The sequence below is a fragment of the Dipodomys spectabilis genome, unplaced genomic scaffold, assembly GCF_019054845.1.
Source record: "Dipodomys spectabilis isolate Male_0828 unplaced genomic scaffold, ASM1905484v1 ptg000219l, whole genome shotgun sequence".
NCBI lineage: Eukaryota > Metazoa > Chordata > Mammalia > Rodentia > Heteromyidae > Dipodomys > Dipodomys spectabilis.
Genome location: NW_024870896.1, coordinates 1,096,792 through 1,122,973, shown reverse-complemented (window position 1 = coordinate 1,122,973; position 26,182 = coordinate 1,096,792). Strand labels below are relative to the sequence as shown.

Genomic DNA, 26,182 nt, shown 5'->3' with positions numbered 1-26,182 from the left:
CTCACAGCTTCTGCAGACACTGCTACCTGGGTTGTCTGAATAGTCTAGAAAACTGGGATCTGAAAGCTGCACTGCAGTGTTGTTAGTGCCTTAGGAGCTGTCAGAAAAAAACGAAATTATTCTTTGGAAGAAAGAAATATCCCAGGCCTCATATATTTACAAATAATTTTCAAATAAAAAGTAACTAAGCATAAAAGGTGGTAAGACAATGTAAATGAGAACTAAAAACAAAACAAAAAACAACCAGAAAACAAAACCCCCAGTGACTCCAGATATTATGATATTGTGCTGTCAAAGACTTAGGATAACCATGCTGAAAAAGACAGGAAGAGGTTAGCTGAACTCATAGACTGGAAGTTAGTTCAGAAGAAAAATCCAGACAGATTGGGAGAAACAAAGAATTGGCAAAATTCACAAAAGAAGGTACAAGTGAAAACACAACAAAATAAAGACACAGTCTAAATGGGACACTGAGGAGAGGAGGCACTGAGGAGACACACAGCAGCACGTTTCTAGGAGGAGTTAAAGCCTAGTTTAAGTTTAAGAAGCCTATATTTAGATATACAGCTGCTAAAAACTCAATGTGAGAGAAAATCTTAAAGCAGTCAGAAAAAAAAACAAAGGACCTGCAACCAAGAAGCACCTATTAAGAGTCGAAGCTCAACCGAAATAGGATGACATTTTCAAGATAAAAGGAAAAAGTGACTGCACTCTACATCCTAGAACTGTTACTATTTTGGGGTACTGGTGTCTAATTGCTTGGTTTTGTTCTTTTAAGGCAAGTGTTGGAGTGCGTGTACACACACACACAAAAACACACACACACACACAACCTTGAACTCTATACTTAAACAACCTACAGGAATAAAGGTGGAATAAGGACATTGTCTTGGAGCCAGCAGACCTGTGCTAGAGAAAATACTTAAAGGGTAAATAGAAAATGACTCATGAGAAAAAGGTTGAAAGGAGAAATAAAAGGAAGTGAAACAGTAAATATGTAAGTCTAAACCAATTCTGATTGCATGGAGGAGGAGGATGTGGGTCTGCAAATGCAGACAACTGAGGTACATGACCACAGCACAACTAAGTCACATGACGCCTAATGCCAAGCCCTGGCACATTTGAGAAAATGACATTTTTAGAAGTACCAATTAATAAAGTTCGATAAGTTACACATTTAGGATGTAGTTGTAGTGACTTCAGTTTAACTGCTAAAGAACACACAAAAAAAGGAAAACTTCTAACGTGAGGAAAATAAGAGTATATAGCAGTTGCCAAAGAAAAGGTCAGAAGAAGGACAAGGAACATGAGGTAGGACAAAAAGCATATAACAGTAAAGCAGCAGATCTTCAACTCAAATGTATGGGTGATTTAAGTGAAAATGTGTCTCGTAACTCAAAGGTATGTAGGGTCTCAAAACTATAAAACAATTTGATGAATGGAAAGAGATGTTTATTAGTGGGAAAATCAATGTAGTAGGAAAATCAATATTGTTAAGTATGTCAGCTCTCTGGAAGTCAATTATATATTCAATGCAATCTGGAAAACACATGGAGAATGATTGCTAAGCTCATTTTACAGCTTAGATGGCAAAGAATAGTCAAACACTGCTGAAGAAGGTAGGATAACTTTTCACCAGTATTTTTTAGAAAGCTATAGTAATTGAAATAGCATAACACGCCTAGAAACAGACCAGGTTACAAAGATTGCGGATTTGTAACTAAAGAGGAACTGCACGGAAAGGAGGTCTTCTAAAAGATGATGGGAAAACCAGCTATCCATGCAGAAATGTCAAAACCTCACCCTTCTGTACACCGATTGTACCCCATAAGAAAGTGCCTCTAGTTGAAGAGTATAAATATAGAAAACAAAATGTTCAAATATTAAATATCTAAAATACCTAAAATATCTGATATCTTAAAAATAATCTCCAAAATACTAGTCTAAAGCCTTAGATAAAATCACACAATATTAAAACTAAGAACCTTCATCAAGACACTTTAAAAATGTTTATATTAAGCTGGGTGCTTTTGACTCATGCCTATAATCCTAGCTACTCCAGAGACTGAGATCTGAGGACCACAGTTTGAATCCAGCCTGGTTAGGAAAGTCTGTGAGACTCTTATCTCCAATTAACCACCAAAAAGCCAGAAGTGGAGTTGTGACTCAAGTGGTAGAATGTTAGCCTTGAGCAAAAAAGCTCAGAACCCAGGCCCTGAGTTCAAGTACCAGGACCAGCACCATTAAAAAAAAGTTTATATTTGGCAATATTAGGGATTGAATTCAGGCTCTTAAGCTCACTAGAAAATTACTCTATCACTTGAGCCATTCCCCAGTCTTTTTTGGGGGAAAGCAAGATTTCACTATGTCTAGGCTGGCCTGGAACTCACAATATAGTCCAGGCCTTGAACTTATGATCCTCCAACCCCCACATCAGGAGGGCTAGGACTACAGGTGTGCGTCACTATGTCGAGGTTAAGAGAGTAAAAAGGAAGCTATAAAGTGGAAGCTGGTATTTGCAACAGGAGCAGTCAATAATAGGGCTTGTATTCAAAAGTTCATCAGAATCACAGGTCATTAGGAAAACAACTGGACAGCTCAATTAGGAAACAGGAGTGTTACAAGGGGACACCTAATGCCCATTAAATGCACAGAATAGAAATGCAGACAGTCTACTCCAACATAACAAAATGTCCACTCCAACATCACCCCATACATACATACACACAGTGTCCACTCCAATATCACCACACACATACACACAGCAGTGTCCACTCGATATCACCACACACATACACACAGCAGTGTCCACTCGACATCACCACCCACAACAGTTTCCACTCCATGCCCCCCACACAAAGGCACATAAACAACTAGTACCCACTCCAACATCACCCCACATACATGCACATACAAAATCGTGTCCACTCTGACATCACCACACACATGCACACACACAACAGTGTCCACTCTGTCACCACCCCATACACACACATATGCAACAGTGCCATCAGCACTAGACTGGAATGTACACACACTGCAATAGTACACAACACCAAGAGGAGTTACAACAGAGCAAACACAGTTCACGCTAGATCAGACTTGTACAATTTGATTTATATAAAACTTAGAAATAAGCAAGGCAAAACTATGGCACTCACATACTGTGGTAGAAAACCAAAAAACAGGAAGTGGTACACATAAAAATGGGGAATAAGATTGTGCTGGGAAAGGGGTAATGGCAATATTCTATTTCCTGACCTGGGGTAGTAATGGCAATATTCTATTTCTTGATCTGGGGGTGGTATGTAATGTTGATTCTACTAACCCACTAAGATGTGCATCTGTTTCTGAATTTTCAATACATGTTGGGTTTTGTAACAACAAGGTGTTTTGTTGTTTTTTTTTTGGGTCCGGTTGTAGGGCCTGAACTCTGGGCTGGGCGCTGTCCCTCAGCTCTTCAGCTCAAGGCTAGCGCTCTACCACTTGAGCCACAGCGCCACTTCCAGCTTTTTTCTTTTTGCTTATGTGGTGCTCTACCACTGAGCCAACTTCCCAGCCCCTAACAAGGTATTTTTAAAGAGTGATTTTTCAAAGTTAGCTAGTTACTCAACTATATTAAAATCCTTTGAAAATAAGCTGACAAAATTTTAATCTATTTTGGAAAGAATTGAATTGTTGTTGTGCCCAGGTACAAGGTGAAGCTGGAGGTTAATTCTGCAGGCCTCAGGCTAGCTCACACAAAGCTAAAGCATGCCGTGGAATCCCCACCAGGATTACAAGACTTCTATTCCATTTGTGGCTCTAAGATCATGAAGTAAACCACATATTGAGAAAACACTCATCTGAAATTAAAGGAAGACTGATCAAGAGAAGGAGCACAGGGTTTGGGTTAGCTTCAGCACACAATCTGCACAACTGTGTACTACCACGGAGGAAATTCCGGGACACTCAACTCCACTCTGATTATTTATAGTGAAACCAAACATAATATACTGAAGTCCCAGGGAACTGTGAGCTCGAGACTAGAACCTACTTCATGTCCAGTGTTTTTACCTTCCCTGACTGCCCAAGACAATCAGGAAACCTCTACAGATAGAATCTCTTGTAAAAAGCATTAAATAAAGATCAAAGCTCAAGTCCCTACAGCAAGAATTCTTTTACAGAGAGTTCAAACCCCAGTACTGCCAGTACACTGTGTCAATGTGTACACACATGTACAAGAATGTTCCAATTCTAACAACCATAGAAACACACTTTATGTATGTCTTAAAAAAAAAAAACTCTTAGAGGTCAAAGAAATTCACAAAGTTGACCACACAGAGCTTTTAGGTTTTTGTTTTTTTTGTCAGTCATGGGGCTTGAACTAAGCTTGGGCACTGTTCTTGTGCTCTTCAGCTCAAGGCGAGCGCTCTACCGCTTGAGCCATAGCACCACTTCCGGTTTTCTAGCGGGGGGGGGGGGGGGGGGGGGGGGGGGGGGGGCTTATTGGAGATAAGAGTCTGACGAACTTTCCTGCCCGGGGTAGCTTTAAATCAAGATGCTCAGATCTTAGCCTCCTGAGTAGCTAGGATTAAAGGAGTGAGCTATCAATACCCAGCCCAAAGAATTTTTTTTTTGTTCCGGTCATGGGGCCTGAACTCTGGGCCTGGGCGCTGTACCTCAGCTCTTCAGCTCAAGGCTAGCGCTCTACCACTTGAGCCACAGCGGCACTTCCGGCTTTCTTTTTGCTTATGTGGTGCTGAGGAATCGAACCCAGGGCCTCAGGCATGCAAGGCAAGCACTCTACCACCGAGCCACCTTTCCAGCCCTCAAAGAACTCTTAAAGAGTGGTTTATGCCATCTTTTGCTCAGTTTTTAATGGATGGCTGTTTTCTCCTGTTTATTTATTGGGATGTTTTCTTATTTATCCAAGAAAATTAAGATTGAAGAGCTAGGAGGTAAAAATATTTCACTTGCTGGGTACTGGCAGGTTATGCCTATAATTCTAGATATTAATTGCTATTATTTCTAGGATCCAGGTTTGAAGCCAGTCCAAGAAAAATCTAAGATTCTCCAAATAACCAGTAAAGTGCCTGACTGGAGGTGTGACCTAAATGACAGAACACCAGCTGTAAGTGAACAAGCTGAGTTTAAGCCACAGTACAGGCACACACATGCATGCATACACATGCGCGTGCACGCACACACACCCACACAGAGAAAATATTTTCTCTGAATATGATTCATGAGGTTTATTTGCATGTATGAAAAAATATTTTAAAAACCTGTTGAAATTGTTTGAAGATGGGAGAGTGGGATGAGAGAACGTGACAGAGGGCATGAAGTTGATCAAGATATGTTTATGGGTACAATAATCCTCCTAATATATGCTAATTTAAAAAACTTGACATGTCACTCCCGCCCAATATTTTTCTTACGGTTTTTCATCTCCTTCCTGCTTTGCTTTTAAGTCATATCAAACATGTACTAATACTTGATGGCGAGAAGGGGACTGGGGTTTGGATGGAGGACCTCAAGTTTGCCCAGCTTGCGCAAGTTCATGGGTACTCTAACATGTCTCTAGCCCTACAATTTTGCTGGTCTTCTGCCTGAGCTAGCTTTGAACCATGATCCTCTAGATCTCAGCCACTGACCCTGAGTAATAATTTCTATGTTGAATCTCTCAAATTTTAAGGGTTTTATATAATAGGAAAACTTTCTCTACTTATCTATCGTACTAGGGATTTCACTGGTCTAGATTGATTTCAGCCTGTAATAATCTTAGTGGGTCTGAAAGTTTGGCTATCCTTTTCCTCATAGTGGGGCTCAAACAATACATTAACAGATTGATTTACGATTGGTAATTCTAGTCTTTCTTTTCAAACCCATTTACTTCTTCTTTAGTAACAATGGAGGTGAAGTTGTTTGGGGTTTTTTTCAGTGTCTTTTTTAAATTGTAAAAATATTATACAAAGGGGTTACAGTTACATGAGTAAGGTCATGAGTACATTTCCTCTTGAGAAACAATGGAGGTCTTTAAGGCTTTCTTTGTATAAATCTTCCACATTTCTCCTAAGTGTATACCTCTGCATCTTATGTACAAACAGGTGTTTCTCTTAATGATATCATCCAATTGATTGTGTGTGTGTGTATGTGTGTGTGTGTGTATATATATATATATACATATATACATACATAGATAGTAATTATTAACCATTAATTCTACCCAGGCACTTCATTAAATTTTTTTAGTCTTTAATAGGTTGAATTTTTATGTATAGGTTGAACTTTGTATGTATACTACCATAATAGAAATAAGTGATCATTTTACCTTTTAAATTTTGGGGTATTTTTTAGGGGGAGGATACTTGTCCTGGGGCTTGAATTCAGTGCCTTGGGTGCTGTCCTTGAGCTTTTGTGCTCAAAGCTAGCACTCTATCACTAAAGTCACAGCTCTACTTCCAGCTTTTTTGATGGTTAAGTGGAGATAAGAGTCTCATGGCCAATCAATGTCAAATAATAGCTGGATAGAGAGCATTCTTACTTTTTCCTGCTTTTAATCAAAAACACCATCCACACTGCTACCATGAGTTATCCTATCTCTGTAAGACTGTCTTTAAAAACAGAAAAGGGGCTGGGAAGTTGACTCAGTGGTAGAGTGCTTGCCCCACATGCATGAGGTTCTGAGTTTGATTCCTCAGTACCACATAAGCAGAAAAAAGCCAGAAGAGTGCTAGCCTTGAGCTGAAGAGCCTGAGGGACAGTGCCCAGGCCCAGAGTTCAAGCCCCACAACTGGCGGAAAAAAAAAAAAAAAAACAGAAAAAAGTAAAAGAAATACTTATATATCAAAGCCCTATTACTATAATGACAACTAACACAGTGAGCAGTGCTATCACACATCCCAGGGCAGAGCAACCCTCCAATTCCCAGGTTGAAACACACTTGAAGTCTGTTTATGGGTCTCTGTTTGCTGGTATTTTAACTTTAGATTTTCAGATTAATCTCCAGCCATGAGGGAGTCCTGCATTTATGTATACTGTGTGTTGTTCATGTCTTTATAAATACTATCAGCTCTCTGCATCTGTTTGGTTCTCCTTCTGTAGATTCAACCAACTACAGAAAGTATTGAGAGAAAAATACCTGTCTATACTAAACAATACAGTGGAACAACTATTTGTATAGCATATATATTGTATTAGGCATTATAAAGTATACAGGAAGATGGCTGCAGGCTCATATGCAAGCACATCATTTCATATAAAGGATTAAGCACCTGCAGGTGCTGGTGTAGTGCTGGAATCCTGGAGCCCAGGAATACTGAAGGATTCCATATTATGTCATATAATCCTGCAAGGCTGATAGACAAGAAAATGGAAGCATGGAGATTAAATGACTTGTAGCTCTAGGATTCAAACCCTAAAACCTACCCCTCACTCTATATCTTCTCTAATGCCTCTTATACTTCTGATAAAGATTCTTTATTGTTTTGCTTTTGTCCCAGCAGTTTGTGAGATTCAATGTTACCTCTTTACAATAAGAGATCTTTCCTCCTTCTGCTATGGAACAGCTTAAATTTTAATTGTCTTCAAAGACTTATAAAACTGTTTATATCTGGGGTTTTCATAGAAAGAAACTGTTAGTTGACTTACCAATCTCTTTTCTAGTAATTGGTCTACATTTTCTCTTCTGGAACCAATTTTGGAAACTTTGTTTTCCTACAGATTTCCCATTTCTAAATGTACTTCAGGGTTGCACAGCACCCTAAATTGCTTCCTGGTTATGCTCATTTCTTGACGTTCATGTCTTTGTGTCTCCTCACAAAGAAAGAGATGACCTATGTGGTACTGTTCATAGGACAGTGTGTGACTTTTCAGGCAGGGAATAAAAGACAATTTTATGGCTTTCTCCCTGCTAGACCACATGCTCTGAGAAAAGCTGCCACATATGGAAGCTCATGTACCTTGTAGAGAGGAAGTAAGGCCTCCTGCCATCAGCAATGTGAACAGGCCATTTTGAAAGTAAATTCGACAGACCCACTTAAACCTTTAAGTCATTAAATTTTGGGCAATTTGTTACACAGCAATAGACTTAATTAATTCAATAGCAGTCGCTTATATGATTCCTAATTTTCACTGATGTTTCTTATTTCTTCCCTTTTTTGGGGGTGGGGGGGGTCTGGTCGTGGGGCCTGAGCTCTGGGCCTGGGCACTGTCCCTCAGCTCTTCAGCTAAAGCTAGCACTCTACCACTTGACCCACAGCGCCACTTCCAGCTTTTTTCTTTTTGCTTATGTGGTGCTGAGGAATCGAACCCAGGGCCTCAGGCATGCAAGGCAAGCACTCTACCACTGAGCCACCTTCCCAGCCCTCTTCCTTTTTTATGACTGAATCTTTTGACTTTTCCCCTCTTTTTTGCTGGTCCTAAGGCTTGAACTCTGGGCCTGGGCACTGTCCCTGAGCTCATTTTGCTCAAGGTTAATGCTCTAACACTTGAGCCACAGCTCCACTTCAGGCTTTTTCTGTGATTAACTAGAAATAAGAGTCTCATGGACTTCCCTGACTAGGCTGGCTTTGAATTACAATACTCAGATCTCAGTCTCCTGAGTAGCTAGGATTATAGGCGTGAGCCACCAGCACCCAGCTGACATTTTTCTCCTAGCTAACAATCTACTAGTTTAGCCATAGCCCCAGACCTTTCTGCTTTAGTTTGTTTTTGACAATGACTCCAGTTTTCACCCAGGCTGGCCTCACAATCTTTTCATCTCTGCCACCTAAGTAGCTAGAAGAACAGGTGTGTATCACTATGCCGGACCTGACTCATATTTTTGATTTCTTGATATGCATGTTTTTGTTTTTACAAATTCTCTGAATATGTTTTGGTTTATGTACAAAGAAGCCCTAGGTATTATTTTATGGTCTCCCTTCTGTTCCGTTACACCTCTAAGTTTCTAGCAATTAAGAGCTATATCATCCTCCCTCCCTCTGAATTGAATCTTGTGGACTTTGTGCTGGCAGATTATTTCTATTAAATTAATTCAGCTCATCCCTGAAGATCCAACTCATAGTATGTATTTTTTTTTTTTTTTTTTTGCCAGTTCTTGGGCTTGAACTCAGGGCCTGGGCACTGTCCCTGAGCTTCTTTTGCTCAAGCTAGCACTCTACCACTTGAGCCACAGTGCCAGTCTGTTTTTTTTTCTGCTTATGTGGTACTGAGGAATCAAAAACCAGGGCTTCATGCGTGCTAGACAAGGACTCTACCACGAAGCCACAATCTTAGCCCCCACAGTATGTATTTCTGACATGGTGTACAGAATTATTACATCCTTTCTCCCTTCCTCCTTTGGGGATATGCTTTCAGTAGTCACCTATTCATAGATGTGTCATCCTTAAATCTATCTATAATTTTCTGAGAGCTTGTACTAAGAATTTATATTTAGACATATTTACACATAACTTCTAACATTCTGAGCCAGGCATGGTAATACAGACCTGTAATCCCAGTACTCAAGGGGCTGCGGCAGGAAGATTTTGAGTTCAAGGCCCACCTGGGCTACAGAGTGAGAACTTTATTAGCTTTGTACCTGAATTCTGCAAGGCTAGTATATAGCAGGCTTCTCAGACTGCAACAAAAATACTGGAAGACAGGTGCTTTAATGTGAGAGATCTGATGGTGATTCCCTTTTGGAAGCATCCTAATGTTTTCTGTGTCTTTTAAGGCTTAAGTCGGTAAATAAAGACAAACAGAAGATATGCTAGAATGTTAAAATGCTTAAAACCTGTGAATTTTGACTTCTTTTGAAAATGATGTAGGTCTCACAATTGGAAAAGGATACAGAAAGAAATGGCAAAACATGACTGATGGTCACAAAGGAATTCAATAGAGAATCAAAGTTAAAGAGACTGACAATGATGATGCAGAATGGCTGGCACCACCCTTAACCAACCTGATATAGGAAAAGATGGATTCGGCCCTCATGAAGGGAGGCATGACACTTTATGAAGGATTATTTGTGAGTTGAAGCTAGGGAATAAAAGACAATATGTGGGGTTTTGCCTTGTTCTCTCTTTGATCACATGCTCCATTGATCTGGATGCTCAAGTGGTCATAGGGAGAGGCCCACCTGGTAAGGGGAATTAGATGTCATCTGGACAGAATTCCATAGAACTAGCTCAAGACACAAATTTCACCAATTTCCTAACAAAGAAATTTTACCTCAAGATGAGAGACTACTGTTGAACTGAACTATCAGACAACTTCCTGACAAGTCTGCTTTCCTATAAGGAGAGGTCCTTTACCCAGGGTTTTTCAGGAAGAATGGTTCATTTGAATGAAATTATAATTATGCATCTAGGCTGGTTCAAAATCATATTCTAATGCCTGTAGTTATGATTCACCAGGTAATGAGGGTAGCGGACTTTAATAGCCAGTATGTGTTGGCAGGCATCTACCACAAATATTTCTTATTAGCACGGTAAGTTAGCAGTAATATATATATGGTAGATGGTGCTCTCCAAGTTTAGTAATAGGTCCTACGAGCATGCCACCAAGACCATTTCAAAGACTCTGTGATGGGACAGTATTTTCATAATGATACTAAGCTACTGTTTACCTTTTCTACTTACTAACATTTGTACTAGTCATGTAAAGCACTAGTGGGGGGAAAAAAACTCTGCTGGTACCTCTCCATTAATCAAGGCAATGGTACCAAACTATACTAGTTTGCTACCCTTTATTCAGAGTTTAGAAAGCCAGTTTCATGCCATCAATTTAGTATAAGCTAATTTTATTAAACCTTAACTGCCAAGTTCACCATTTCATAGAAACATTATAAGACACACAAACATTTTCTGTGTATGGTAAGAGTTAATCATACAACTGCCTGACTTACCAGTTGAATGAACTAGCTACTTTACTCATGAAATAGTCTCTAACATAACTTATAAAGTCTAAATATTTAGACATGAGTATGTGTTATGTGTTTTCTTTGAATTTGTATGAAACAAAAATACTTCAGGCTAAATAAGAGACTACACTTGTCTGTAATAAAATCTCAAGGTTTCAAACAAATTACAAAGCAAACTATAATTTTTTGGGGGGGGAGGGTCAGTCGTGGGGCTTGAACTCTGGGCCTGGGCGCTGTCCCTGAGCTCTTCAGCTCAAGGCAAGTGCTCTATCACTTGAGCCACAGTGCCACTTCCAGTTTTCTGGTCGTTTATTGGAGATAAAGAGTCTCACAGACTTTCCTGCCTGGGCTGGCTTTGAACCTCGATCCTCAGATTTCAGCTTCCTGAGTAGCTAGGATGACAGGCGTAAGCCACTGATGCCCAGCGCAAACTACAATTTTTGAGAACTTGTAACTGCTCTGTGAGTTTAACAGCTTTCCACGGGGCATCACTGCCATCAGTCAGGGTTCAGCTAGAAGATGTAGCTCAATCTGAAAAGGCATTATCAGTCTACAGAAATGCCACAGATGTGAGCCGTCAAAGGAGCTAACTGGAAAGGGGCTAGCAGAAATGCTGTGTAAGTGAGCCATCAGCAGAGCAAACTGGAAAGAGATTTGCAATATCTATAGAAATGCTGTATAGGTGAGCTGTCAACAGAGCAAACTGAAGCTCCCCCTCATCATCATCTAGGTGACTGACAATCAGCTGGGACTGCCACCCCATCAAGGAGAGCATGTAGAATCCTGCCTTCCCCATCACTCTGCCCAGTCTCAGCATCAAAGGTAGAGACAGTCAACGAAAGGAAGGCAGAAACTCCCTACTCAAGGTTTTAAACCCCAGATTAAAGTATAGTCACTCCTGGAAGGAGGGAGAAGAGCACTGGATTAAACCTGTGAAATTATAATGTAAGCAAATAAAGCATTTACAACTAAAATACTAAAACGAAACAGTTCATCTGCAACTTATGAAGTAGTGCAACATACCTTAAGGAGGTGATGCCCAGGTGGAAAGGGAAGCTTGGCATGGTAACTTGAGAGATGATTACCAGACAGAAATCAAAGCTGGTGTGTATTTACACCTGAATGAGTCTGAAGTAACAATGGAATGAAAGGCACTAAGGAGGCAGCTTGCTATGAACTTTTTGTATGATGGCCCTTGAATATAGAACCCATCTTATCTTTGTTCATTCTTGTTGTCTGACAAACCTAAGCAGATAAGAACCTTGCATTTCTACGTCTGGGAAGAGGCTGAGAATATAGCAAGTATTTCAAGTCACAAAGTGAAAGAGATTCCTAGGAACACAGGTCAGAGCAAAGAATCTGATGCCTCAACGTTTTCAACTTTCCCCTTTAATGACTCAACCCAAGAAGAACTCAAAAGAAGGAGTATTTGACAGAGGGGGAAAAATCATGTATTTTAGATGAACACTGTTCAACTATACAAAATGGTGGAAGTAAAATGAAGGACCTAAAGAAAGTATTAAGAGAAAAGCAGTAAAGGTTGGTCAGAGTGGGACCTGAACTTGGTTGAACATGGAGGATGGGCAGGCATGAGTGATGGACAGAGCAGAACACTCTGGATGAATGAGACAATCATGTACAGTGGCTGCGACACATTGCAATATCAATACATACCGAGACTGAACTGCGGGTAATGCTCATAAATCTAACTGCAATTAGTACAGGTTTCTGGATTAGGAAGGACATGAAAAGGAAAGCAGAAGGTTAGAAGGTACACATCATTGTCCCATTAAAAGAGAAGGTCTGACCTTTTAGTGGACAGATCTATATCCACGTTCTGCAGCACTGGCAACGAAGTACAGCTTGCCTATTTGCTTTGAATGGTAGCTTTGGTAAATGGCTTGTCCCTTTTTGCCTAGACATTAGTAAATTGAGTGAGTCAGCACTGAGCTCCTGAAATATCATGGAAAGTCTCACTTTTTAATTCTGTGGTACCAGGGATGGAACCCAGGGTCTTATACTTATGAGGCAAGCACTCCACCAACTGAGCCATACCTCCAGGCCCAAATTTCACTTTTAAGTAAAAACTGTTTTCATTTTCGGGGGGAAAAGAGATAGTACCCTCTAATGGTATGTTTATGTTTGGCATTTCAGAGAAGACCTTTCACTAACGTGGTCAACAGACTTGGTTCCGCACTTACTCTGTGCAAGGCAGCTGAAACAGTAGAGGAAGAGCCAGGGTTACTTCAGTGCTAGTTTAAGAACAAACTATGCCAAGGTGAAAGAAACCCTGTGTGGCCCCTGGAAAAGTGAGTTAACAATGTGGAAGGAAGCCTGCTTCCTCTGAGAGACTTTGAGTCTGAGTGGGTACTCACCACTACAATTTTTGCTGGGTGACAAATATGCAGTAATAAAACTTCAATGTAGGTCCTACTGATTACAATGGATTAATGTTGGATTTATCTCTATTTCTTTATGAGTCAAATGTTATAGTTCAAATTTAGTTGCAAATGATTAAGCTCTCCTCTCCCAGGAATATTGGTAAGATCACCAAAAACGACATGGTTGAAGGTAGAAACAGATAGAGGAAAAAGTAGAGACAAAAGTTAGGATAAGGTTAACTTTTCAGCTCAAGGCTAGCACTCTACCACTTGAGCCACAGCACCACTTCCAGTTTTCTGGTCATTTATTGGAGGTAAGAGTCCCAGGGATGTTCCTGCACGGGCTGGCTTTGAACCGTGATCCTCAGATCTCAGCCTCCTGAGTAGCTAAGATTATAGATGTGAGCTACTGGCACCCAGCTTTCATCCAATTACTTTGAAAAATCCTGCACTGTCAATAATATATACTCCATACACGTAACTAAAAATGACTAACAGATCAAATATCAGGTGTCCATAGCACCCTAACTTATTCCATCTGAAAAAGACTTTGAGAATAATCCTCATTTATATCACAAACACACTTATAAATCTCAGGAAAGCTCCATTTTTGGCCTATGATTCCATGCCATGCATCTTACCATTGATCTACGAATCAGTGAAAGTCTAGTCTTTGCCTTATTCTCAGCAAATTCCAGGCTACTGATGTCTTTGAGGCGAGCTTTATATTTATTCATTTGCTCCACAACAATCAGTTCCACACAGCTAAAACAGGAGGAAAAACAAAACTGTTAAGAGCCAAAAAAATAAATAAATCAACTGTAGCATTCACAGACTATTTTTCAACTGCTAAAGCCAGTTAGAGGATGAGGGAAAATCAATACCCCTTTATGAGCTTAGATACACTTTCCTAAAATGTATTTTTTAAAGTAAAAAAAATTTTGTCCGTTGTGGGGCTTGAACTCTGGGCCTGGGCATTGTCTCTCAGGTCTTCAGCTCAAGGCTAGCGCTCTACCACTTGATCTGCAGCACCACTTCCAGCCTTTTCTGTTTATGTGGTGCAGAGGAATAGAACTCGGGGCCTCATGCATGCGAGGCAAGCACTCTACCACTGAGCCACCTTCCCAGCCCTGTATTTTTTTTTTTTTTTTAAAGAAAAAAGGTCATCCTGAAATATTTCAATTAAAGGGATTCAGAGTTATAAGATCACTAAGAAGATTATAAACTAGATTAATGCAGTATACATTAAGTTGATGAAATGGAATTTAAGACTCAACTAGTCTTGGTGGTGCACACCTGTAATCCCTGCACTTTACAAGGCAATCGGAACACAAGTTTGAGGCCAGTCTAGGTTATACAGTGAGACCCTATCTTAAAAACCCAAAGACCCTAATGATCAATTTAAATGAATTTAAAACACCCTTAGCATAGTAATATCCAACCATGTCTTAACAATCTTTTTAAGGACACCTGAGCTTACGATACCATTTGTTGTCGAAGTTTGGATAAGTGACTACACCAACTCAAGTCCCTTAGGTCCTGAGGACAGCAGGCCTTATATGGTAGACTTTTTTTTGTCATTAGTCATTTAACAAAACACTAGGAAGTTACATTTCCCTCTTCTTCCAAAACATGCTGAAGTTTGCATAAATGGAATGATTCTTTTTTTTTTTTTGGGGGGGGGGGGGGTGGGGTGAGTACAGTCGGCCTGAACTCTGGGCCTGGGCACTGTACCTCAGCTCTTCAGCTCAAGGCTAGCGCTCTACCATTTGAACCACAGCACCACTTCCAGCTTTTTTCTTTTTGCTTATGTGGTGCTAAGAAATTGAACCCAGGGCCTCATGCATGCAAGGCAAGCGCTCTACCTCTGAGCCACCTTCCCAACCCCTGGAATGATTCTTACAGAAGCAAAATGGTCTTTGGGGTTCAATGGATCACTAAAGCACAATAATTTCAACTACTCTCATTAGAGTTATTAAAATCATATGCTCTGATATGCTTACGTGGTAGTCTTGCTGATGTCTTGGACACTTTGTAGTGGGTCAGTGGTGTCAGGGCAGCGGAGAATGCAGGGGGCAAATACAATGGCCAGAGCATTTGCAGACATTCGGTTAGTCTCTTCCTGTAGAGCAATCCTAAGTAACAGAATAAAACAAGAACAAGTGAAAAAGGGAGAAAAGCACGTAGAAGAGATAAGAGAAAGATGCCAGGATGACTCTAGCCACTGCATCAGTGTAAAGACAACAATCAGACTTTCCCCAAAGCCATTCCCCAGCCTCTGGGAAGATGTGCTTCCACTGTGTTCCTTGAACTGAAGGAACGCTTCCACTGGGTACAGATAGCTCACACCTGTAATCCTAGCTACTCAGGAAGCTCATATCTGAGGATTACAGTTTAAAGACAGCTTGAACAGGAAAGTCAGTGGGACTCTTATCACCAATAAACTACTAAAAAAGAAAAAGTGAAGCTATGGGAGAGACCTAGCCTTCAGGGACATTGCTCAGTCCCTAGTCTCAAGTCCCTGGACTGGCACAAAATAATAATAATAGGCTTTCTTCACAGCTTCTGCCACATACTAGGCAGAGTCTATACCCCTTTAGTCTATGTTAACCCACTTCCCACAAATCAGGTTATGTAAACAGATGCCTAATTGCCGAATTAGGGCTTCATATTGCCACCGGGAAGCTGGAGCTGCTACTTGGCTCAGAGAAGAACAGAGAAGTAGTTACTAGGCAGGTCCATCTTAGCTGAAGGTTTGGGGGCTGTTAGGGCTTTTTTTGTTTTGTTTTGTTTGAACAATGCTAGGAATTAAACCCAGGGCCTCATGCATGCTAGGCCAGTGCTCTATAAATGAGCTATATCCCCAGCTAAGGCACCAATTTTACCAACGGAAGGAATCTGCTATTTAAAAAAAAAGTCTTGAAGTTACCTAACTAGATGAAAGATGAGGCGCTCAAGTGTATTCAGATGAGTTCGAGAGAGCTGGTCAATCACAGAGTACACGCCACGAATTGTTTCCTTCCTCTCTTGAAGACCTACAAACAGTAATAGTACCAAGTAAGACTGAATGCCCTCTCTCTTAGGTGCTACTTGGTCCTGTCTACACTCCTAAGAGAAGGGCTGGCTGTAGAGTCTGGGAGAGGCCATGGTACCTGGTGAGTGGTAGGTCACCACTTGGCTCCCTGTACTCATGAGCTGTCTCCTGGGTTTTCATTTATATCACAGCAGAGGATAGAGATACTCTCGTTTTTCAACCATTATGTAACAGATTGATTTCTCCTTAAAATTAGCCAACTGCCACATAAATTTATAAATTCTAGGGACTTGAAAACTAGGCAGGCCTTCAACAATATTCTACTTGGAACAATGTGAAACAAAATTCCACACCTGTTAGGCCTGGCAGGCAGACAGCTTTATACAGTTCCTGCCTAGATTCCCAAGTGAAATGATTGTCAGCTTATCCTTAAATTTATTTAATCTTCTCATCTGCTTTATAACCTTCACCTTTCAATTTCTTTGTGAGAAAACTTTTAGAAAACCACCTTGAGCCTATAAGCAGTCAACATTTAAAGCTGGTCATAGTGACCCAGGACATGTCTGAAACCCTAGCTTCTCAGAACATGAAGATCAGGAGGATCAAGACCCCATCTCAACCAACAGAAACACTAGTTGCAGTAGCATGAACTTGTCATCCTAGGTATGTGGGAAATATAAGTACAAAGATCACAATCCAAGCTGGCCTGGCCAAAAAGTGAGACCATATTAGAAAAATAATGAAAACAAAAATGGGGTGAGGGCATGGTTCAGGTGGTAGAGCACTTGCCTAGTAAGCACAAGGCTTTGAGTTCAAATACTGTAAAAAAAGGGGAAAAAAGCCAACATTTGAAGCCTATTATTTAGAAGATTTCAAGTTCTAAATTTCCAGGCCAGCCTTGGCTACACAGTTATACTTTGTCTCAAAACAAAACAAAGCCAACATTTGAATAGGTGACAGTATACTAGCAGTTTTGCATTGAGTATCAAGAATTTATCTTAGGATCTGTAAGGGATAAATGACTAGAGGGTAGTCTAGTAATGGATACTAAAGATGGCATTCCCTTCTCAAGTAACCCAGGAAGCCTTACCCATAGCTCGAAGAAATTCTTCATAAAGTTCAAAGGTCATGAGTGGATTAGGCAAATCACGAAGCCACTGTTTGAATACACTTGCAATGACATGTATATTATAGTCATCTAGGTTCACACTTTCAGCATCTATTTGAGAAAATACAGAAAAGGCCAAACATATACAAAAAAAGATTCAAATATTTACTTCTAAAAAAGCCTTTTTGTTTTTTAAACTAACCAAATATAACTTTCCACAATCAAATGCCCTGCTTTGGAACAGTTCTTCTTACTGTGATAATGGAACACTGTGTGTTGGTTTTCCAAATATGTGTGAACTGAAGTATGTAAAATAAAGGCTCATATATTTTGAGGCAGAAACATCAAACTACTGCTAATGTTTCTAAATGCCTGCTAATTTTGTACTGTCTGCTTGTGTACTGATCCATAGGCCACATTTTGAGCAGCAATACTTTAAAAGACAAAGAGAAAAAAGCCTGAGACATTTCCTACAATCGGCCACTCTTAGAGGTGACATGAATTTAAGTAATGGGAAAGAAGTACTGCCATCCTGTTTCACTTCATGGCAGGCAGGTTAAGTTTATACAGACTGGATACTGGAAGGATGACTTTCATTTGTGCTGCTCCAAGGCTCAAGAGACAAAATTGACATCTGCCTGTAAACTGGATTAGACCAATTTCTGGCAGGTGAGCCTTCTGCTTGAGTTTTACCAAGCTATCATTTCTCATTGATTTGTTACTAAGAAGTGGCATTATGGGTAGCTGGGTTCTTAGCAATACAAAGACAAGCGAGGAATCATTCTTTTCTAACCACAATGAAACAAAGCAGCTGTGAAAGTAATCAGTGGTAATCTCCCGCATATATTCCAGGAGTGAAATCAACCCAGTCAAGTGTCCCATTCACTTTTGGTCTCTGTAACTAAGTCTGTACTACCTTAGATTATGGACTCAGGGATACAGGATAAATTCTGACTTGTCATTTACTGGTGCTGAGTAGTTGACAAGATCTTCTCTAAGCTCCAGGCTCTTTTCATAGAACTATTGTGAAAACTATAAAAATCACTTAGCAAGGCACAGCAATGGCAGTCCATTATTAAATTTCCCTGGACTTAAATTTTCTTCTTCATGAATTGTAAGATCTACTGGGTTAGTAAAAATATTGCGATATGCTTTCAGTACTTAATGCTTTGTACAAATGACATACTCAGTATGTGTTGGACAAATTAATCATCTTTCTCTAGAAAGACACAGAATGACAAAGACCACATAAAGAACTATATTCTTCTAGCTCTAATTAACAATCAATATGTAATGAAAACTTGAAGAGCCTGAAATACTTATGCAAATGCAAGTACCTGGTATAATTTGGAAAGCACTGTATTACCTGTATCTAGACCTTGTCGAAGCTCCTTGATTTTATTAGTAGACCCAGACTTTCGGTAAATACCTTCTGTATAAAGTCCATGCATTTCAATGTAGTTTATAAGCTTTTCCACCACTAATGGAACAGTTCGGTCCTCACTAGTCAGACGGGACAGTTCAACCCCAAATTGTCGAGAAGACAGCTCTGGATCATACTAAACAGAAGATAATGTTTGTTTCTAAATGTATTCAAACATCTTTAAATATGCTTAGCCAACTTTTTAAGAGAATTATTAAAATTTGGAGGAAAAGGAATTATGATTAAGTAAGAATAACTGAGATGTTATTTTTAATCCAGAAATCCAAACAAAATGAGTGGAGAACAGTCAATGGGGCTGATACTTCAAAATCTTTTCAAAAATCTCTCCAAGCAAAGGTGAACTCAGTATGGGCACCATAAGAAAACCCACTTTTTTGTGTGTTGATTCTGGAACTTGAACTCAGTGCCTTACACCCATGACTGGTGCTCTACCATGTGAGCCAAGCCTCTAGCCCCAGCTTTGTGCTAGTTACATAAATTGAGATAGAGTAAACGAGTAATCAACTCATTTTTATATGAATTAGGATTTTCAAGTAATTCCTGAAGCCTAAGGATGCTTCAAAGATAAAACTTCACACAAGTTGAGCTGAAACTTGATTCATAACCAATGGCAAAGACTACACAGATGGACCCATGTTCATCTGTCATAGGATGCAGGGTTCAATATGAACCAATATCATTTTCATCCTTACTGAATGTTTTTCGGAACCAAGTATTAAAACTTCACCATCAGAAGAGGCTTATTAAATGGTTAGTTTCTGTACTTCCCTAACAGACAAATGATGAAATGATTCTTTAACCATTGTGCCTCATGGCTTAAGAGTATACTTTAATATTAGCACAGTCATACCGCCTTTCTATGGTTAGTCTTTACATACAGTATCTATTTTTTTCCTTCAAACTTTCTATATGATCATAATAAGTTATCTTGCTCATAAACAGGATATACAATTTTTTTTGTATGTGTGTGTATGGTGGGGGGGAGTCCTGGGACTTGAACTCAGGGCATGGGCATGAGTGCTGTCCCTGAACTTTTTGCTCAAGTCTAACACTCTACCATTTCAGCCATAGCTCCACTTCTGGCTTTTCTTTGGTTATTGATTAGAGACAACTACCACTTTCCTGCTTAGGCTTGCTTCAAACCATAATCCTCAGATCTCAGCCTCCTGAGTAGCTAATATAGATGCCACCAGCACCTGGCTTAAATTGATTTTAACTTAATTTTATTTGGAGTATTTAGCCTATTTAATGTAAATCACCAAAATATTTAAATTTTTATCAGTCTGCTGTTTCTTTTTGCCCAAACTGTTTTATGCTTTTCTCATTGCCTGCTTTTCTGGGGGGGATAGGGGAAGAAAAGAAGGTATAGGACTTTGAATTCAAGGCTATATGCTTACTAGGCAGCATATTTGAGCCACATGTACAGCCATTTCTTGCTCTGATTATTTCTGAGATATGGTCTTGGTTCCCACCCCGCCCCCTCCCCCTCCATCCCAGCCTGGACCATGATCTTAATTTCAGCCTCCTTCATAGCAGATGAAGGAAAACACATGAGTGCCACTGTGCCCAGCTACTGATTGCGATGTAAGTCTTGAAACCTTTCTGCCCAGGCTGATCTCCAATCACAAATCTTCCTGATCTCTGTACCTCAAGTAGCTAGGACTGCAGGTGTGAGTGTCACTGTATCTGACTTCTTCTCCCCATTCTACTGTTTTTAGTTCGTATATTATATATATGTATATATATATATATATATATATATATATACATACATATATTAGTTGTTTATAATACTTAGTTGTATATTTAGTTTTATATTTTTACTACATTTTTAGCACTTACTTCAGCAATATAAACAATGTTTATGGGTTGTTACAGAACTATTTAAGTAGTTTATATCCTCTTGGCTCAACTTTGGTAGGTCACATGCATCTAGAAATGCATCCATTTCTTCTAGATTTTCTATTTTATTTGAATACAGACTTTCAAAGTATTTCCCATGAACTTTTGGATTTATTAGTTATAGGATACAGCAACTATTTAAAAATGTTATTTCTGAGCTAGGCAGCTCTTCTGCCCAGTAATTCTAGCTACTTTGAAGGTAGAGTCTAGAAGGATTGCAGTTTCAGGCCAACCTGGGCAAAAAAGATCACAAGACCCTACACCTCAACCATGCAGTGGCACATACCTGTCAAGACAGGTACAAGGGAAGTGTAAATAGGAATGCCTGGGCATAAACAAGAAATTATATTTGAAAATTAATGAAAGCAAAAAAGGCTGAGGATATGGCTCACGTGAAAAGAGTGCCTTGTCTAGGAAGCAAGGTCTTGAGCTTAAAACCCAGAACCATCAAAAAAATAAACAAAAATATGTAGAAAAGGTAACTATGGCCAGGCACCAGTGGCTCACGCCTGTAATCCTAGCTACTCACGAGGCTGAGATCTGAGGACTGCAGTTCAAAAGCCAGTCCGGGCAGGAAAGTCTGTGAGACTCTTATCACCAACTAACCACCAGAAAACCAGAAGTAGCACTGTAGCTCAAGTGGTAGAGTGCCCGCCTTGATCTGAAGAGCTTGGGGACAGCTCCCAGGCCAGCATTTAAGCCCCATGATCGACCAAAAAACAAAACAAAACAAAAAAACGAAATAGTAATTATGCTGCATGCTGCTGTTTATTTAATCATGGCATATGACTTTAAGGATAATTCCTAAGATGTCTGAAAGCAGTGTTTTCCAACTGTGGTTTGTAAAATAAAAATTCAATTTCACATCACTTATAATAAAGGTAAACAGTTTTGGAAAATCAGCTTATTATATATGCACATTCCAACTTATATATACTGAATCAAACAAAACTGTGACTTCATAGGTTCTCAGGCTTTGATTTCAATTTCTTCCTGTGGGACAGAAGAGACTTACAGACTTGATGTTTATTGAGTGATAGCTTCTCACCTTTTTAGAGCACTTGGCTGTGGTTTTCAGACAACACTTCTTGTGACAAGCATACTTACATACTGAAAAACAGGTTAAAAAGGAAGTTTTACAAGTCTGCAAATCAATGACAACTTTTTTCAAGGTTACAACTTCATTTTGGATACACGTTTTTTCTTTAGATATAAGACTACTATAGTGTCACATATAAACTGTGCTCTTAGCAACTAAAAAAGAAGTTTAAACTGTTCTGTGGGGGAAATGAAGTTGAAATAACATGTCCAAATATTTCTAGTCAATATCAATGGGAAGCTTTTTCTTTCAAAATCACCTGTCCTGCTCCTACACTTACCCCTCACCTCCAAATTCCAACATGATATTTATCTATCTATGTGGTTTGATATACAAATAAGCGCTAGATGCTCACAGTCCACTAAAATGCCAGATACACCTATTAAGTATCTTTTCTATGGGTAAGAAAGGCATTACTGTCAAAGACCCTTAAAAGAAGAGGAAACAATTGGGCAGTATCTTAAAATATAGAAAAATAGTTACTTGTTATCTCTAAATGCTCAGAAATACTATGAAAAAGACTATGAGATAGTAAAAATTGTGATAGGGAAGATGAAGTAAAGAAGAATAGATTCAGGAAGTGGCAGATTCCCACAGAGGCTGGGCAGAAGGTGAACAGGAAGGCACTCGAGGAGAGGGCTCTGAGAACCAACTCCTTCCTAATTATCTCCTTTTTTTTTTGGTCCGGTCCTGGGGCCTGAACTCTGGGCCTGGGCGATGTCCCTCAGCTCTTCAGCTCAAGGCTAGCGCTCTACCACTTGAGCCACAGCGCCACTTCCAATTTTTTTCTTTTTGCTTATGTGGTGCTGAGGAATCGAACCCAGGGCCTCAGGCATGCAAGGCAAGCGCTCTACCACTGAGCTACCTTCCTAGCCCCCTAATTATCTCCTTTATTCTGTTCTGGCCCACTAGTAAAAGCCAAGTCTCCTAGAATAATCGATGGCACTAGATGTATGGAATTTTGAACTGGTGATGTATGGGATTATGAAAGTAGTAGTTCCACTGTAAGCTAGAAACAAGTTAGTCTACAAAGACTTTCTACACACATTTTAGGATCTATATATTCTGTTGGGAAAGGATTATTATAGAACAAGATACCTTTTGAGCTGTAAGCTAAGAATTCTATGCATTGATCCATCCAGAGGTCTGCCTACAAATATTTACTATAACAGTGAAACTTATGACAAATATGCTTCCTCATTTTGTTAGAAACCTAGAAATTAGTATTTAAAACAATTTCAGGTGGAGGTATGTGTTATAAAAGACTATTAAATCTGAGTTAGAGGATAGCTAATTAATAATGATAGCAGAATAAGAGCTCTTTGAAAAGCTAACATGTTAGTGGAGACCAGAATTAACTAGATATAAAGTCATGCTAAAATCTGGGAGAAAAGCATTTCAGGATGACTGAGCTGCAAGTACAAGGCTGTGACTGAGTAATATTAAAATATCTTGTCTGGACATAAAGAGTATAGACAAGAGTCAAGCAGCGTGAATTTACTGTTTCTTGTTAAAGAGAACATTAGAAAACTTACACTTGCAAACAGAAGCTCGGTCCATTATCCATATTAAAGAAGAACAGTATTCACAGTATGTAGGAATGCTATATTGGGTAGCCTTGAAGATGTGGCCATTGTGTTCTTCTACCTGCATAAAAAAATTAACTGTTTATAATAAAGGCAATACAGTAAATTCTGCCCTATTGTAGTTAAGCAAAGGGGACTTCATTCTCTTAGAAGGACAATTATCCTCTGAGAAATAAAATAGTTGGTCATCAAATAGAGAAAAATTTGGGGGGGGTTAGTACTACTGAGTCTTGAACTCAGGACTTCATGCTTTGCTTTGGCTTTTCCACTCAAGGCTGGCACTTTACCACTTGAGCCATATTCCACATGAAGCTTTTTGCTGGTTAGTTGGAGATAGTTTCATCCTGAGAACTGAGACTACAATCATGTGCCAACATGTGACAAAAGGAGATATTAGTCAACATTTTTTGAAAATCTATTTAATGTCTGGCTTAACAAAAGATACCATAGAAAAAAGATAGCATAGTCTCCATTCTTCTTCTGCCCTCAGCTATTGTAGGATGCAAGTCAGTTTGATATATAAAGAGAACCCAAGCGCACAAAGATATGAACTGGAAAATGCAGTACTATTTCTTTTGGTGATACTGAGATTTGAACTCAGGTTTCAAGCTTATTAGGCAAGTGGCCTACCACTTGAGCCATGCCTCAACCCATTTTAATTTCATTTTCAGATGGTGTCTCATATTTTTGCCTGAATTGCAATCCTATTTATGCCAACCATGTACCTGCGAAGTCAAGGGCTTTAAACCATGCTAGTTTACTGGTTAAGGTGGTATCTCTAACTTTTTGCAAGGACTGGCTTCAAACTACAATCCTCCCCATCTGGATATGAGTTTCTTGAGTAGCTGGGATTATAGGCATGTGCGACCTTTCTGGCTGCAGGATTTTTCATTTATGGGGCTGGGTCTGTGGTAGGGCCTGAACTCTGGGCACTGGGCACTGTCCCTCAGTTCTTCAGCTTAAGGCTAGTGCCCTATCTCTTGAGTCACACAGCACCACTTCTGCCTTTTTTCTGCTTAAGTGGTGCTGAGGAATCAAACCCAGGGCCTCATGCATGAGAAGCAAAGCACTCTACCACTGAGCCAACTTCCCAGTCCCTGCAGGAATACTTTAATAATCACTTCAGACAATGTTATTACACCAAAAGTTTACAAATGATAGTTTTTAAATTCAAGTATACAACCAACAAATATACCAGTGAACTCTTATGCCGTGTGACACCTACAGTTCTTGGCTTCATTAACATTTAAAACTTTGCATGGAGCTCATCTATAATTTCAGCTACTTGGGAGGCACGCAGAGGTAGAAGAATCACAAATTTGAGGAAAGCCTAGGTAAAGCCAGGGAGACACTTCCTCAGACACCAATTATAACCCAAAGAGCTAGGAGCATGGTTCAAGTGGAAGAGTCCCTGCCTAGAAAGCAGAAAACTCTAGCTTTAATCCCCAGTGCCACCAAATAAACAATCTTCACTTTTAATGAGCTTTTTTTTTTTGGTCAATTGTGGGGTATAAACTCTGGGCCTGGGTGCTGTCCCTCAGCTCTTCAGCTCAAGGCTAGCACTCTACCATTTGAGCCACCACACCACTTCTGGATTTTCTGCTTATGTGGTGCTGAGGAATCGAACTCAGGGCTTCATGCATACAAGGCAAGCATTCTACCACTGAGCCACCTTTCCAGCCCCACAATCTTCACTTTTAAAGATATCACTAAGGAAAAGAAAGAGTAAGCCACAGATCCAGACTGTATTTGCAAATCACTTATCTGATAAAAGGCTACTATCCAGAATCACAGTAGGATGACACAATTAAAAAAAAAAAAAAGAATACTAAATAAACATCTCTTCACATAAGAAAAATAGTCAATAGGTACACAGAAAGATGCTTCACCTCATTAGTCCTGAAGAAAATTTAAACCTATAATGTAAAACGTAAACATGCAGATATGTAAACAAGAATATACCACAGCATACCAACCAGAATTTCTTTAACCAAAATATGTATGCATACATGAAATGTTGTTGAGGTTGTTAGGAGTTCTCTGGGCAACAGGCAGCTTCTAAAAATTACCTTATAACCCAGAAATTATACCTTCATGTTTACAGCCAAGAAAACAGAAAACATATGTTCATAAAAGCACTGTACGAGAATGTTCATAGCAGCACTATTTATAACAGCCAAAAATAGAAAACACCCAAATGTCTCTCAACCGGTGAAAGGATAAATAAAACGTGGTGGAAAGGGTTAAGAGTATAGCTGAGTGGTAGAGTACTTGCTTATTCAAGGGCCCAGGTTTGAACCTCAGATCATCATCACTAAGAAAAGGCTAACTACTAATATAACAGCATGGAAAAAACACAGAAATATTCTAAAAAGTCATGTGCAAAAACTGCATGTTATATGATCCCATTTTCATGAGCTTTTCAGAAAAAACAAAAATACAGAAGATCCGTTTAGAAAAGAGATCATATTTGTACCATTATGAGAAAGATTTTCAGTTTTCTGCCATTTTAGGAAGGCAACAATAAAAACATTTTTCACTGAATTTAGAGCATATCTGTCATTCAAAATTTTTGTACAAATTTGTGGAGTACCTTTTTGTTTTTTTTTCCACTCAAGGCTAGCATTTTTCCACTCTGAGCCACAGCACCACTTCTGATTCTCTGAAGACTAGCGCTCTACCACTTTTGAGTCACAGTGCTGCATCAGGTTTTCTGGTGGTTAATTACAGATAAGAGTCTCAT

General features: G+C 39.5%; 1 protein-coding gene across 8 annotated transcripts in view; it reads right to left on the bottom strand.

Moving 5' to 3' along the window:
* The window catches only part of Myo9a (myosin IXA), a 142,427-nt gene that overhangs the window by 8,552 nt on the left and 107,693 nt on the right, over positions 1-26,182 (bottom strand). For 6 of the 8 annotated variants that reach the window (XM_042697446.1, XM_042697447.1, XM_042697452.1 and 3 more), the window contains 8 exons: positions 23,389-23,500; positions 21,803-21,864; positions 18,775-18,967; positions 17,391-17,519; positions 16,196-16,301; positions 15,270-15,401; positions 13,908-14,031; positions 12,560-12,613 (listed from right to left, as the gene is read on the bottom strand). In XM_042697446.1, the coding sequence (XP_042553380.1) occupies positions 12,560-12,613; positions 13,908-14,031; positions 15,270-15,401; positions 16,196-16,301; positions 17,391-17,519; positions 18,775-18,967; positions 21,803-21,864; positions 23,389-23,500 (912 nt within the window). The remainder of the gene's footprint in view (positions 1-12,559; positions 12,614-13,907; positions 14,032-15,269; positions 15,402-16,195; positions 16,302-17,390; positions 17,520-18,774; positions 18,968-21,802; positions 21,865-23,388; positions 23,501-26,182) is intronic. The other 2 variants (XM_042697448.1, XM_042697453.1) reach the window with 1 other exon arrangement.